Here is a 16,919-nt window from a genome sequence, read left to right on the forward strand (position 1 = left end):
TCCCTAACACGTACTTCACTATTACGTACTTCACTATTACGTACTTCCCTAATACGTACTTCACAATTACGTACTTCACTATTACGTATTTCACTATTACGTACTTCCCTAATACGTACTTCCCTAATACGTACTTCCCTAATACGTACTTCCCTAATACGTACTTCCCTAATACGTACTTCACTACTACGTACTTACCTATTATCTACTTCCCTTCTACCTACTTCACTATTACGTACTTCCCTTCTACCTACTTCCCTTCTACCTACCTACCTCCCTTCTACCTACTTCCATTCTACCTACTTCCATTCTACCTACTTCCCTTCTACCTACTTCCCTTCTACGTACTTACCTAATACGTACTTACCTAATACGTACTTACCTAATACGTACTTACCTAATACGTATTTCACTATTACGTACTTCACTATTACGTACTTCCCTATTACGTACTTCCCTATTACGTACTTCTCTAATACGTACTCCACTATTACGTACTTCACTATACGTACTTCCCAAATACGTACTTCACTATTACGTACTTCCCATATACGTACTTCACTATTACGTACTTCCCTAATAAGTACTTCACTACTACGTACTTCCCTAATAAGTACTTCACTACTACGTACTTCCCTAATACGTACTTCCCTAATACGTACTTCCCTACTACGTACTTCCCTACTACGTACTTCCCTACTACGTACTACCCTGCTACGTACTTCCCTACTACGTACTTCCCTACTACGTACTACCCTGCTACGTACTTCCCTACTACGTACTTCCCTACTACGTACTTCCATACTATGTACTACCCTGCTACGTACTACCCTGCTACGTACTTCCCTACTACGTACTTCCCTACTACGTACTTCCCTACTACGTACTACCCTACTACGTACTAACCTGCTACGTACTTCCCTACTACGTACTTCCCTACTACGTACTTCCATACTATGTACTTCCCTACTACGTACTTCCCTACTACGTACTACCCAGCTACGTACTTCCCTACTACGTACTTCCCTACTACGTACTACCCTGCTACGTACTTTCCTATTACGTAGTTGCCTAAATAAAGCCCAACCCGATCATTAGGCTTACCTCTCTAGTTATCCTATAAATATCTAACATATCCAGATGTTTTGTGATAAAACGTCCCCTTGGAACATCATTACGTCCTTTCCATCCCTTCTCTCCTATCAACATAAAGAGGCTGCTAATTGTGGCTGAAAGGAGCCATTAGCATAGAGGTTTGGTTAGTGTTCCCGCCGCATCAGAAAATAGACCCATTTCTGTGTCTTAATTATGCTTCTATTCCTTCCTATGCGTTGCTATACATAGGAATGTTGTCTACTGCCTGTCTATCTACGTATCTGACAGGCATTCTGCTAGGTGGACAATGTGCCTGATAGAATCAGGCTTGTTTTATCTAATCATCATGATGTGTGTTTCTTTTGTTGATTTTTTTAACTTTTGTGGAAAGTGGATATTTTAATGTGCACTCTGACTGGGTAAAACTGGGTTTTGGGGTTGGTGGGCTGTGGTTGTTATGCATGAAGGAAGGACAGGCAGACAGGCAGACAGGCAGACTGACTGGGGCAGACTGACTGGGGCAGACTGACTGTGACAGACCAGGAGGTTTGGTCAAGACGTTTACACAGATCAGACACGGACAGAGTAGGATTAGCTTGGTTTCAAGGGTGTTAATTTAAATAATAAATCAAAAAGAAAAGGATATGTCTCCCCTATGAGACCCTCTCCGGGATACCGCCTTCTGGGCTCCGGGTCTTGCTGTACAAAAACTGAACTCCCTCCTCATACCTCTGTAACCGTCCCCAACTATACGGCAGTCCTTTCTTCCCCCACTCCCTTGAGTGCTGCCCTTCTGGCAGCTTTATGGGCCTTGCACAGCTGGTGAGCAATCAGCCCCTGATTACTCACCAACTCCCAATCAGCCCCAATTAGTCCTGGCCGGAGAGCCCGTCGATACCTGGCACATCCAGCAGATGGAGCCATCGCCTCGTGATGTATACTCCGTCTGTCACCAGGCCTCAATGAGTCTTCCCCCCCCCCCCCCCCCCCCCCCCCTTAGCTCTGTACGCCCCTCCTAGCTCTGGGAGAGGACTGTCATCAGTGTGACGTGTCTCCCTTCTCGTTAAAGCATCCGCGTTTCCATGCTTCGCCCCTGACCTGTGCACAACAGAAGCGAAGCGTTGAAGGGACAAGAGCCACCTGGTGACCCGATCGTTTGTGTCCCTTCCCCTGGCCATCCAGACCTTGGGAGCATGGTCCGTGACCAGGGTGAAGTGGGTACCTAACAGGTAATACTTGAGTTTCTAGCACCCACTTTACCGCTAGACACTCTTTCTCAACAATTGAGATTTTTGTTGATGTACATGATGGGGTGCTCTTCCCCATCGTGTATCTGGGACAGAACGGCCACTAGTCCCGTATCACATGCATCCGTCTGGACCACCATCGGCACCTGGAAATCGGGCGTTATGAGAATCGGATGGGAGCACAGCGCTTCCTTCAGACGGCTGAACGCCGCTTCTGTCTCGTCTGTCCATTTCACTGTTTTCGGGAGACGGGCCCTGGTTAGATCGGTGAGGGGGGAAGCTATAGCTGCAAAGTTGGGGATAAACCGGCTACAGTATCCTGCCAGTCCCAGGAAGGACTTGACCTGTGTCTTGGTGTGTGGAACGGGCCAGTCACGTACCGCGTGAACCTTCCTCTCCTGGGGCTTGATGTTCCCCCGTCCGGTCAAATACCCCAGGTACTCCACCTACTTGAACCCTAGTTTGCATTTCTTGGGGTTTGCGGTCAACCCAGCTTGTCTGAGTGCGTCCAGCACCGCCTGGAGGCGCGTCAGGTGCTCTTCCCAACCTTGGTTGTGGATGATGATATCATCCAGATAGGCCACTGCGTACTGCTGGTGGGGTTGAAGCACTCTGTTCATCAGTCGCTGGAATGTGAGCGGGGCTCCGTGAAGACCGAACGGGAGCACCCGGTACTGATACAAACCATCTGGTGTCGAGAACGCCGTCTTCTCCCGGGAGGAGGCTGCCAACGGTACCTGCCAATAACCTTTGGTCAGGTCAAGGGTGCTGATGTACCAGGCCTTTCCCAATCGGTTGATGAGCTCGTCCACCATCGGCATGGGGTAGGCGTCGAATAAGCTTATGTCGTTCACACCCCGGAAATCATTACAGAAGCGGAGGCTACTGTCCGGTTTGGGCACCAACACGATGGGGCTGCACCATGCACTGTGGGACTCTTCAATGACCCCCATCCTCAGCTTAGCCTCCACTTCTTGTTTCACGGCCTTCCTTCGGGCCTCCGGAATCCGATATGGCCTCTTACGTACCGTTTCCCCGGGCCGGGTACGGATGTGGTGTTCAATGAGGGTCGTGCGGCCCGGCTTCTCGGAGAACACCGCTGTGTGCCGATCGACGAGCTCCCTGAGCCCTTGCTTCTGGTCCGGTCGAGGTCCTCATTGCTCGGGACCACCACTGGTACCGTTGGCGTCTTGGGTCCCTACCATAACACGGCCAAGGCTGTCCTCTCGTACCACTTCAACAGGTTCACGTGGTAAATCTGTTGGGGTTTCTGTCTCCCCGGTTGCCGTACGCGGTAATTGACAGGTCCCAACTTCTCACCTTGTATGGCCCGTGTCATGTTGCCAGGAACTTACTTTCAGCCGTGGGGATTAAGACCAACACCTTGTCTCCCACCTGGAATTCTCTGGGCTGGGCTCCCCAATTGTAGACCTGGGCTTGGGCGCATAGAGGAGTTCGAAAGGGGAAAACCCAGTGGAGGACTGGGGTACTTCTCGGATTGAGAACATTAGGTGGGGTAGTAGCTGGTCCCAGTTCTTCCCGTCCTGCTCGATGACCTTACGCAGCATTTGTTTGAGCGTTTTATTGAAGCGCTCGATGAGCCCATCCGTCTGCGGGTGGAGGTCCGGATCTGCTTGATCTGCAGGAGAGCACACAACTCTTTCATTAGGCGGGACATAAACTCAGTACCTTGGTCTGTCAGGATCTCGTTTGGGATGCCCACCCGGCTAAAAAGGTGGAACAGCTCCCGGGCGATTCCTTTGGATACCGCCGCCCGTAGGGGAATGGCCTCGGGATACGGGGTGGCATAATCTACTATCACCAGGATGTACCAGTGTCCTTGTGCTGTTTTTACCAGGGGTCCCACTATGTCCATGGCGATGTGTTCAAAGGGCACCCCAATGATCGGTAGGGGGACCAATGGGTTTCGGAAGTGGGCTTTCGGGGCAGTGAGTTAACACTCCGGGCAGCTGCGACAGTAGTCTTCCACGGCCCTCCTCATCCCAGCCAGTGGAACCGGGCGGCAATCCGTTCCCTAGTCTTCTCCATTCCCAGGTGCGCCCCCAACAGGTGGGTGTGGGCCAGATGAAGAATGGTTCCCACGTACCGTCGGGGCAGCAACAATACCTCTCGAAGTTCCCCCTATTGGCGCGACACCTGATATATAAAAGGTTATTCTTGATTTGGAAATGGGGGTATCGCCAGTCACTCACCCCGGAAGTAGCTGTCCATCCACCGCTATCACTTGGGCTGCGGCGGCTTTCAAGTTCGGATCCTCCCACTGGGCCATCCTGAATTGTCCCCTCAGTTGGCCCCCAGCGGGTATCTCGATTGGCCCCTCAAAATCGAGGAGGGAGAGGCTGAGCTCCTCCTCCAGTGGTTCGCCAGGGGGGTCAGGTTCCGGCGCCCCCTCCGACTCCGGACCTGTAGATACAGATTGGTTAACCGGTTGCTTCCGGGCCGCACAGGTGATGGGTCGTCCCCGCTCTCTTCTTCGGCCGGCTCGTATCTTTTTCCTCAACTTGTGCCTCCATAGGGCCACGAACAGCGGACAATCGCGTCCACTAGGAGAGGTACCGGAAACTCTGGTACTGCACCCACCATCATCTGGCAGCTCCCTTGTGGCATCACGATGTTGGTCCATACGGTTGGATAACGCTTTGTGTCACCATGAACACAGGAAATGGACATCTCCCTACCCCGTTCGGTCTCCTGGTTCAGCAGGCTCGTGGCTACGAGCGTAACCATACTTCCGAAGTCTAATAGCGCTTCCGTGTCGTGTCCGTCAACCTTCACCGGGACCATGGGTGCAGTTGATTCGTGGTGCGTCCAACAGGAGGTGACATAGTTCACGGCGTGACTCACCTCGCCTCCGGGGCTAGCTGATGGCATCGACTCCTCTCGAGCCGGGCAATTCCAGACAATGTGCTCCCGGGCGCCACACTCAAAACACCTCCATCTACCTGGGGTCGTCGGTGGCGAGTCGGCCCTACCCCAGCCGTCTCTCCACGGGTTTGTGGTCCTTTGGCCCTGCTGACTGTCGGTTCGGGGGATACAGCGGTGAGGCTGTCCTTCCGTCTCCCTCGAACGGGTCGCCGACTCGTCCCGGCTCCCACTCAGCAGGGCCTGAGTGTTCTGATGCGTCTCCACTGCTTCCAGCAGGCCCTCCAAGGTCTGGGGCGCGCATAGACTCGCTGCCCTCTTCATGTCGTGGGGTAGCCCCCGTAAGAAGCGATCTAGGACCATTTTGTAGAGGATGGAAAGGGTGGATACATTGGTTAGGAGCCATGCCCTGGTGAGGCGCAGTAGGTCGCTCATCTGTGCTCGGGGGGATGCCTCGGGTACGAACCTCCAGTCGTGGTACCGTTGAGCTCGATGGGCCAGGCTGTACCCGTAGCGGCTGAGTATCTCCCGTTTGAGTCCGTCATAGTTAGCCGCCTGTTCGTCGTTCAGGTCCCAATATGCCTTTTGGGCTTTCCCAGAAAGGAACGGTGCCAGCAGACTAGTCCACGTCGGCCTTGGCCATCCTTCCCGTAGCGCTGTCCGTTCAAACGTACAGAGGTATGTTTCAATGTCATCGTCTTCCGTTAGCTGGATTAAAAACTGGTTGGGATGTGATTCAGGAGACACTCCTCCTTGCAGCTTCCTGATTTCCTCAACGAGGCGGACGTTTTGTAGTCGCTGTTCCTCCAGTGTTTGTTCCTGAACCGCCTGTTGTGCTTGTTGGGTCCAGACGAACTGAGCTATCAACTCGTCCATGCTGATGCTGTGTAAACGTCAACCCTGATCTGACCACGTTATCAGAATGCCCGCATTCTCCACCACTTGTGGCAGACCAGGGGGTTTGGTCAAGACGTTTACACAGATCAGACACGGACAGAGTAGGATTAGCTCGGTTTCAAGGGTGTTAATTTAAATAATAAATCAAAAAGAAAAGGATATGTCTCCCCTATGAGACCCTCTCCGGGATACCGTCTTCTGGGCTCCGGGTCTGGCTGTATCCTGTCGGGTACAAAAATTGAACTCCCTCCTCATACCTCTGCAACCGTCCCCAACTATACGGGAGTCCTTTCTTCCCCCACTCCCTTGTGTGCTGCCCTTCTGGCAGCTTTATGGGCCTTGCAGAGCTTGAGCCCGTCGAGACCTGGCACGTCCAGCAGATGGAGCCATCGCCATCGTCCAACAGATGGAGCCATGTATACTCCGTCTATCACCAGGCCTCGACGAGTCTCCCTCTGGTGGCTGACCTGCTGTACGACACAATACAGACACAGACAGACAGACACACAGAGAACACACAAAATTGTGCTTCCATGACACTAATATACAATAGGTTACCGGAAGCAAGGTTACTATAGTTTGGCGATTTAAGATGAGTTTTTATTTATATTTGTTTTTAGATATTTATTTGAAATTCGGTTTAGTTTCAGTTCGTTTTCAGAAATGATTTACTGGTTTCTATTTATGTTCAGTTTGATAAAAACCTTTCTATTTCATTTCTAGAGGATTTAGTTTCTGTAAACATGCCCTCCTTTACCTCTTCCAGGTATTTCCGCAGCTCACACCGGGCACTTAATGCCTTGTCAGGTTGACCCTCCGACTGGACCGTGACCACAGACACAATCTGCGATGCGAGGAAGCTATATTACTGAAGCACTGTGGTCAAGATGCTTGCCGGATTCTTCCTGGGGTCCTGCTGGTCCACGGCTGTACTCTCTGATTTGCTGAAGTACAAAAGATTCTTCTGCCCTCCATCTCTGTTGAGCGAAGTGCCAGAGACACACTTGTGTCCATCAGGCAAGCTGCTGCAGGGGTTGGATTGAAGTTGGCTGCCATTCAGTATGCATGCGAAACACTCATGCAGTGACTTCAGGAGGACCTGTGCCAACTATTTTGCAACAGTAGTTGACTGCAAGTGTGCCTCAAGGTTGAGAGGGCACAACACCACATCAGTTTGAAGTTGGTCGGTGTGGATTGCGAACGGCTCCATTAACTTCACAAGCTGTTCTAGCTTGGCCCACTCACGCTCCGTGCTCGCCCTTGGATTTCTTCCCTGTTAGCAAGTGATGGCTAGTGATGCACAAGCTAGGCCTATACCTTCAGATTCAGAAGCTCGAAAACACCATTTGAAATTAGATTTTTGCCTAAAGTTTAGTTATTTTAGTTAGTTTTGCAGGCAAATATGATAGTTTCAGTATAGTTTTAGTTTTTCAAATGTTTTTTTTTGGTTTTCAATTTACTATAAAGTTTTTCAAATTTTAGTTTTTATTTTATTTTCAGTTTTTGTTTACTATAATAACCTTGACTGGAAGGCAACCTCAATCTACCTTGGTTCCTGTCTCTCCCTTGGACCCATTACGTCCTGGTCGCCCCCCCACTCCATCATTTCCTGGTGTCCCTGCTGACCCCTTAAACCCAGGGAACCCTGGGAAACCAGTGGCGCCCTGCACAAGACAGGGACAACATGAATGGTGCATGATGGGAGAAAACATAATGCTTCAAGAACTATATGAATATTTCCACATTCTTCTGTAGTACATAGACTATTAAGTCATCATTTCAATATTGTTTTTACATGTGATTTGAACAAACCTTCTCTCCTATTAGTCCTGGTGCTCCCTCTACTCCATTGATACCCCCGTCCCCTTTTTCACCCTACACATCAACACAAAACATCACAATCAACACTTTTCAGAAGATAACTGAGAATGATTTTGATTTGTGTGTGTGTGTGTTTGTGTATAAATAATAAATAAATAATTAGGTGGGTGCTTGGCACCCTCGGAGAGTGGGATCATTGTGTGTGTGTGTGTGTGTGTGTGTGTGTGTGTGTGTGCGTGCGTGCGTGCGTGCGTGCGTGCGTGCGTGTGCCTACCTTCCGTCCTGTGAGTCCATTAAGCCCTGGATGTCCTGGGGTTCCAGGAATACCCATCTCTCCCTGTGTCAAACAACAATTAAATACTTACATTTTCACTGAAACTGTGTCTAAAACTGTGCAACTATTGACCATAGTCTGACTGTGGCCTACTAGGTCAGACAATTGAACCGTATACTAAATTGTATGCAGCGTATGGCAGCTAGTTGGCACTACTGTAAACAAATACTTTTGTTGGTCAGTGGCACTGACAATGCTTCCTGGAGCACATTGTGTTGTTGTGATTATTGTATTGAATCCCACAGCAGGCAACTCACCTTTTCTCCATCTAGCCCAGTGCTTCCTATGCGTCCAGGTAGGCCTCGGAATCCCTGTGCAGCAACCACAACCGACACCAAGAGTTACCTTTGATCATTGCATTACTATCTCATTAACATGCCTAATACGTTATGATCAAGCCCTCACCTTCTCTCCTGTCTGCCCAGTATCCCCCGGTAAGCCAGGTTCACCTCTGTCACCCTAGGAATAGAATACCAGAACAGAACAGAATTACTGTATAATGAATCACAGATGACAGGTTCTATTTGTCTAGTCTCTAAATTCTATGCTCTGTGCCACACTCTCCTCACCTGATCTCCCTTCTGTCCCTGGAGTCCCATGTCTCCTTTGGCTCCTGTGGCTCCATCCAATCCATCGTCCCCATTACGACCCTGTGACAACAACAAGCCAATCAACAAAGCCTGTTTTTGACCACATGCCAAGCCACCATAGTATATATACAGTTATACAGACACTGTTTATATATTAAACTGTTAAAGTGTGTTAGATAAATACCCACCACTTCTCCATTGACTCCAGGCTCGCCAGTATCTCCCTGGAAGCACAGAACAACTGTGAGCATACACATAAGAAGCATAGATAACAGTGGTTCCATGTAGCCTGTAGATTAATACATGCTGTATTCCCTACTGACCTTTTGGCCCACTGGTCCACGGGCCCCAAACAGCCCCATGGCTCCTTTGGCGCCTGCCTCTCCTTTGAGGCCCTTCAGATGGAGAACAAACAAAAAGCTGAATGTGAAAACACTATGTGCTTTGGCTTCCATGTTTTGGGAAATGTATTTTCTTTTTCTGTTTGTCTCTCTTTCTTTACATCTATTAACAATCTTTGTTTCTCTCTTTTTCCACATAAAATGTTCTGTCATCAATCATTAGGAAGCACCTTGAACCCCGGGGGCCCATCCTCGCCCTTCTCTCCTTTATCTCCATCGAAACCTGGGGAGCCTCGCTCTCCCTGAAACAAACAACCAAACAACAGATAAACATTGTCTTCAAAGGGGAAACACACAAAGTGAAAATGCAAAAGCTATCTCTCTAAAATATATATTTTTTAATGAGGATTGCTCTGGAACTAAAACTAGCATTCAAAATAAATTGTGGAGGACTTGTTTAGGGGACTTGTTTCTCACCCCTTCTCCTTTTAAGCCCTTGTAGCCTCTCGGTCCCTGGATTTGGAGGGGGCTTCCCTAAACATAAAGAACGTACATCATATGTGAATTAATCATATACAAAACACTATTTGTGTAGTACTTATGTCATGTTTGGCTTACCCTTTCTCCTTGTATTCCTGTTAAACCTCTGTCACCCTGTGAAAATATATTTTATGAAAGGAATCAATGGCTTATAACATTCATACAATAATTGATTGATTGACAATATTTGTATTTTAGTGTCATACACCAAATGGTACCTAGCCTGTATGGGTTTATGAGACACTATTAATTTGAAGTCTGTGCGTAGAAAACACTAACTATATACTATATGGCTGTTTCAGGTAGTTACATAAAAACATTGACTCTTCCTTTTCAAAGACTCCACATCCCTATATACACAGAAAAATGGACTGAAGTTAATTGAAATAGACTGGCCACATGGTGAGTGTTGAAACATGTTTCAAAAAGAGGGTTCTAAAGAGGGTTCTAAAGAGGGATTGAAGAGACAGAAGTGACTAGAGTGATAACACTTCAATAGAACGAGCAGAGAATTTGACTGAACGCTGAAACACCGGGCTGTCAAAACCATCTTTAAAACTGTCTCTGAAGTAAAAAATATCTAAAGTATCTGGAGAACCTGAGTGGAAGTATCAAAGTATTTAGTAAGACCCACTCAATCACATACATTTTAAAAATATAGTCTACCAAAATTATCACGCCATCAAAGAAGTAACCGTCAACGTACCTTTGCTCCTTTGCTGCCCGGGAAGCCCTTGGGACCCTAAGTAAAAGAGGTCAAAGGTAAAGGTAGCTATGAAACAAATGTCCTGTACCAGAGGAGGCTGGTGGGGGGAGCTATAGGGGGACAGGATCATTGTAATGGCTGGAATGGACTAAATGGAATAGTATCAAACACATCAAACATATGGAAACCACGTTGGACTCCGTTACATTTATTCCATTCCAGACATTACAATGAGCACGTCCTTCTATATCTTCTTCCACCGGCCTCCTCTGGACTGTTCATGTCATGAAAGGTGATGATGTTAACTCACAGTGTGTCCTGGGGCTCCTAAGACTCCTGCAATACCCTTTTCACCCTGTCACAAACAAACACATCACAAATATTATACTGAACAAAAAGATAAATGCATCATGCTAAAATGTCAAAGATTTTACTGAGTTACACTTCATATAAGGAAATCAGTCAATTTAAATAAATAAATGAGGCCCTAATCTATGGATTTCACATGACTGGGAATACAGATATGTATCTGTTGGTCACGGATACCTTCAAAAAACGAATAAGTAGGAGCGTGGATCAGAAAACCAGTCAGTATCTGGTGTGACCACCATTTGCCTCATACAGCGCTACACATCTCCTTCGCACCAAATTCTCTAAAATGACGTTGGAGGCGGCTTATGGTAGAGAAAGGTTATTATCTGGCAACAGCTCTTGTGGACAATCCTGCAGTCAGCATGCCAATTGCACACTCCTCAAAACTTGTCATCTGTGGCATTGTGTTGTGTGACAAAACTGCACATTTTAGAGTGGCCTTTTATTGTCCCAGCACAAAGTGCACCTGTGTAATGATCATGCTGTTTATTCAGCTTCTTGATATGCTACACCTGGCAGGTGGATGGATTATCTTGGCAAAGGAGAAATGTTGACTAACAGGGATGTAAACAAATTTGTGCACCAAATTTGAGAGAAATAACCTTTTTGTGCATATGGAAAATGTATGGGATCTTTTATTTCAGCTCATGAAACATGGGACCAACACTTTACATGCTGCGTTTATATTTATGTTCAGTGTAAATGTGTGCATATTGTGCCATCCTGTTGTGACGAGCAGCATTTCTATCTTTTACAATGCTGCCTCGGATCTCTCTCTGAGGTTAATTCCATCTCTCTGAGGTAATTAAGTCCATTGTTCCGTCTCACCCTGCGACCTGTGATCCCAACCACACCCCTGGCACCTGGTTCCCCCGGGATACTGTCACCCTGTTGGGAACAAGAAGAAGTGAATGCTAATGTTATTATCTCCTCATATACAACATGACAACGACAACAACAACACCACCACCAAGCAGGCTAATGTCTTACCTTTTCTCCTTTCGTACCAGGTAGACCAGGTGGACCCTTTGAGAAACAGAAAGCATCCATTATGTTACATGATAACCATAGGAAGGCAAACAATGCCTAGGGCAAGTTATATTTCACCATACCTCTATTCCAAGTTTCCCTTTAGCTCCTGGAGTCCCGGGTGATCCATTCTTACCCCTTCTACCTCTGTCCCCCTACAGATGAACAAAAACAGTACACATCATACTTTATCTCAATTATCTTCCTACTTAGTAGGCAGTATTTTTGCTCTTTGAAAACATATATCTTTGTTTTGGCTTTCTGGCTAGTGGTGAATTTGACAAAAATGTGGCTGCAACATTTTTTGGAATACATGATCTGACCAGGAAATAGACTGAAAGTACAAGGTGTTGAGTTTATTAAAACTACAGTACAAGGTGTTGGGTTTATTAAAACTACAGTACAAGGTGTTGGGTTTATTAAAACTACAGTACAAGGTGTTGGGTTTATTAAAACTACAGTACAAGGTGTTGGGTTTATTAAAACTACAGAATAAGGTGTTGGGTTTATTAACAATACAGTACAAGGTGTTGGGTTTATTAAAACTACAGTACAAGGTGTTGGGTTTATTAAAACTACAGTACAAGGTGTTTATTAAAACTACAGTACAAGGTGTTGGGTTTATTAACACTACAGTACAAGGTGTTGGGTTTATTAAAACTACAGTACAAGGTGTTGGGTTTATTAAAACTACAGAATAAGGTGTTGGGTTTATTAAAACTACAGTACAAGGTGTTGAGCTTATTAAAACTACAGTACAAGGTGTTGGGTTTATTAAAACTACAGTACAAGGTGTTGGGTTTATTAAAACTACAGTACAAGGTGTTGGGTTTATTAAAACTACAGTACAAGGTGTTGAGCTTATTAAAACCACAGTACAAGGTGTTGGGTTTATTAAAACTACAGTACAAGGTGTTGGGTTTATTAAAACTACAGTACAAGGTGTTGGGTTTATTAAAACTACAGTACAAAGTGTTGGGCTTATTAAAACTACAGTACAAGGTGTTGAGCTTATTAAAACTACAGTACAAGGTGTTGGGTTTATTAAAACTACAGTACAAGGTGTTGGGTTTATTAACACTACAGTACAAGGTGTTGGGTTTATTAAAACTACAGTACAAGGTGTTGGGTTTATTAAAACTACAGTACAAGGTGTTTATTAAAACTACAGTACAAGGTGTTGGGTTTATTAAAACTACAGTACAAGGTGTTGGGTTTATTAAAACTACAGTACAAGGTGTTGAGTTTATTAAAACTACAGTACAAGGTGTTGGGTTTATTAAAACTACAGTACAAGGTGTTGGGTTTATTAATACTACAGTACAAGGTGTTGGGTTTATTAAAACTACAGTACAAGGTGTTGGGTTTCTTAAAACTACAGTACAAGGTGTTGGGTTTCTTAAAACTACAGTACAAGGTGTTGGGTTTATTAAAACTACAGAATAAGGTGTTGGGTTTATTAAAACTACAGTACAAGGTGTTGGGTTTATTAAAACTACAGTACAAGGTGTTGGGTTTATTAAAACTACAGTACAAGGTGTTGGGTTTATTAAAACTACAGTACAAGGTGTTGGGTTTATTAAAACTACAGTACAAGGTGTTGAGTTTATTAAAACTACAGAATAAGGTGTTGAGTTTCTTATAACTAGAGTACAAAGCCTTCCAGTAATCAGGACAAACTCCTTGCCCCAGGTTGAAGGGATGGTCGGGGAGCTCCTCACCTCTCTCCCCGCCTCTCCTGGGTCTCCTGGTTGGCCCCTCAGGCCCTGAGAACCTGAGATACCGGGGTTACCGCGGATTCCCTGGATACCCTGAGCACCAGAAGGCCCCATTTCACCAGGCTCACCCTGACAGAGGGAGTAGGAGAGCCATGCAGAAACAGACAGAAAGAGAGACAGACAGGCAGACACAGACAGAAAGAGAGAATGAGACAGAGATAGAGAGAGACAGATAGGCAGACAGACAGAAGGAGAGAAGAAGAGTCAGAGGAACAAAGATAGAAAGGGATTTTTTTTGCATTTCTCTAATAACTACACTGGTATAACTACAATTATAATTCCCTTGCAGTTATTAATTCCATACGTTCGAGTGTTTTTGCTTTGTAAATGGAAGATAACAACAATTCATAAATTAATTGACAAAGAAAGAGACAGAAAGACAATCCCAGAGAGAGGGTGGCAGGACAGCTAATAGGAGACAGATAAGGACAGTGTTGGTATTTCTCTAGCAGCTACTGAAGTTCAGTGTTTCCTCTAGACTATTGTATCTCCATAGCAACAATCAGGCCCTCAGGTGGCAAAATTGTCAATTGAAGCCAGTTAAAGCTAAATAGACTTTGACTATGTAGAGGGGCAGAGCTAAGTGATGGTGTGGGAGTCTACCTTAGTTCCGGGTGGACCAGCCTGTCCCACAGGACCTCTGTGGCCAATACCTGGCTCACCCTAAAAGCACAACAACACAACAATGTCAATAGGATACATTTCATTTGCAAATATACAGTACAGTGTGCAGGAGTCCTGCTAGTTAGATATTTCAATAAATAAAAATAGTTAAATGTTCAAAACATGATTTCTTAAAAAGAGGTTGGTTCGGGCTTTGCTCTATCACATTAGTGAATTGGAAAAGCATTTACCTTGTGTCCCTTTTCACCAAGTTCCCCCTGGTAGAACGAAGAGAGTTGTCAACAAATCAGTTACAAAGTGATTGTTATTCAAGTGAATTCTCTCCATATGTCTCTGTCTGCGTCTCGTGCACCAAAATAGTACCATCACATTCAGACAGCCGGAGGGGGAAAAAAGCCCATAGAGTTTTTCAAGGATCTGTTTTGTATCGATGCCGCCAACTAACAGACGGAATTATTAATACCACATGATTAATCCACTGCGTAATGAGGGGATCAGAAATAGAACTCTGGGGACATCAAAGACCAACATTCTGAGCGCTGGTTTGACTGACAGGAGAGCAGAGAGACATGGACAAACTTATAGGGGAAGATGTGGGTAGGTAAATAGGTGTGTGTGTGTGTGTGTGTGTGTGTGTGTGTGTGTGTGTGTGTGTGTGTGTGTGTGTGTGTGTGTGTGTGTGTGTGTGTGTGTGTGTGTGTGTGTGTGTGTGTCTGTGTGTGTGTGTCTGTGTGTGTCTGTGTGTGTGTCTGTGTGGGTGTGTGTAAGACACTGATAATGAGACGAGGGTAGGAGGGGAGCGAGGATACGTTTGATGTTGTGACCTGGTGACATTGACACTGTGTTCGGAAGTAAGGACAGATTGGGTTGAAATGACATGAAGGTCTCCTTTATTAAAGGTTTGACTTGATTTCTAAGAGAGCTACAGACTATAACATGTAGTTCTCTTCATGTTGGTGGTGTGAACTGTCTGCCATGCACAAGGTATCACTGATCAACATATTAATAATACATTGTCTACAAACTTCTTATACAGCCTTTACAAACTATGTATAAAGGATTCCTTATTGCAACGTGGTACTGTAGAGATATGGGGGCAGATTCAGGACATCTTGTTCTTTCACTCCATTTGAAGACACTGTTTTATTTGAAAATGATTGGTAATCACCTTCGGTCCCGGAAGTCCATTTTCACCCGGTGCACCCTTTAGAAAACAGAAGGAACCACTCAAAAAGGAACACAAAAAGGAACCTGATAGAAATGCGTGATAGATGACGGTAACAGAACAGGTGTTTTTATCATGTCATCTTCACAGCACTTTGATTGGGGGATGTGTGTGTGTTTACCTTCAAATAGTCATATTCTGGCCCTGGATAGGGTCTTACTCCTCCTTCCTCCTCGTACTCTCCTTGTCTTCCGTTCTCTCTTTCCATCTCCTGCCTCCGTCTCTCCCACTCCTCTCTCTCCCTGTCCAGGTCTCTACCTCCCTCCATCTCTGTTCTCTCGCTCTCTAGTTCACTCTCCCTCTCCATTTGCAGGTCTCTCTCCTTTTCCACGTTCTCCCTCTCTAGTTGTCTCTCCCTCTCTATTTTCTCCCTCTGCAACTCCAGCTCTGCTTCCCTCTCTTTTTCAAGCTCTATCCTCTCTCTCTCCATCTCCATCCTTTCCCCCTCTCTCTCCCTCTCGTATTCACTGTCCTCCTCCGTGTCCCATTCAGAGTCGCCACTTCTCTCCTCCTCTCCCTCTCTTTCTGCATCATGGTATATCTCTCCTTCTGTCTCGTTTCCTTTCTTTTCTACCATCTCCCTCTCTCTATGTCTTTCCCATGGTGTCTCTCCCTCTGCTGCTATGGGTTCTCTCTCTCCCTCCATCTCTGTTGGTGTCTCCCAGTCTGCTTCTGTTTCATAGTCAACCTCCCTCTCTGTATAGGATTCAGGGTCAGGCTGAGGGTCTCTGTTTTCTTGTTTCTGTCTCTGGAACCACAAATAAGAAATTGGTTGGTTTACTGATTGATTGCTCAATTCTTTGGACTTAAATAGCGATTAATTCATATGGATTTATTTTGATGTTCAAAGTGAATCAAAACTACGGTCCTTCCGTTGAGCAATTCACCAATATGTTTTGGCTGAGTAACACTTACATGTAATTTCTTGGAACCTCTTGCTCCCGACTGTGACTTTAAAAACTGAAAGAGGGAATGTTCACACGTTGTTTGATTTGACCATGTAATAACTTCTCTGAAACCATTCCCTGTGCCATTCCCTCCATGCTAACTGTTGATTTGATAACAACCTATGAGTAGTTGATATCAGTGTAATAGAAAAATATCCCTAGTAAATAAATCTCTTTACTTTTTGTCCATCATGGTATCGATTTCTTCCTCCGGCAGTTCCTGGCATGTATGCCTGAAACAGCAAAGACTCAAGTATTTCTGGCAAATGCCATTGTTTTCTAAAATGGATGACCTCTTACATTGTATTCTAATGGTAGTCCATATTTTTTCTGTGTACTTACCATGTAATCAGGCCAGGGGGCGCTCTTCCTTACTCTGACCCGGACATGAGATGGTCTCGCCTGCCAATTCCCAAAATCACTTCATGAGTCATTGATTATAAGTCATTGATGTGCCATTACCACTGTGGGGAGTTCCCATGGTGCTTGG

General features: G+C 45.7%; 1 protein-coding gene and 1 long non-coding RNA gene across 2 annotated transcripts; both read right to left on the bottom strand.

The window, feature by feature from the left end:
- Positions 1-8,533: 8,533 nt before the first annotated feature.
- LOC129844030 (uncharacterized) lies at positions 8,534-8,926 on the bottom strand. Its single transcript, XR_008757891.1, has 3 exons — positions 8,847-8,926; positions 8,683-8,736; positions 8,534-8,588 (listed from the first exon to the last, which is right to left on the bottom strand). It is a non-coding gene; the product is annotated as an uncharacterized LOC129844030 (long non-coding RNA).
- Positions 8,927-15,339: 6,413 nt separating this feature from the next.
- Positions 15,340-16,196, bottom strand: LOC129844024 (uncharacterized). Its single transcript, XM_055912394.1, has 2 exons — positions 15,604-16,196; positions 15,340-15,461 (listed from the first exon to the last, which is right to left on the bottom strand). Exons 1-2 carry the CDS (start codon positions 16,126-16,128, stop codon positions 15,378-15,380), a joined length of 609 nt encoding a protein of 202 aa, XP_055768369.1. The 5' UTR covers positions 16,129-16,196; the 3' UTR covers positions 15,340-15,377.
- Between the last annotated feature and the right edge of the window lie 723 nt (positions 16,197-16,919).

Source organism: Salvelinus fontinalis, unplaced genomic scaffold, assembly GCF_029448725.1.
Source record: "Salvelinus fontinalis isolate EN_2023a unplaced genomic scaffold, ASM2944872v1 scaffold_0167, whole genome shotgun sequence".
In the NCBI taxonomy this organism is placed as follows: Eukaryota; Metazoa; Chordata; class Actinopteri; order Salmoniformes; family Salmonidae; genus Salvelinus; species Salvelinus fontinalis.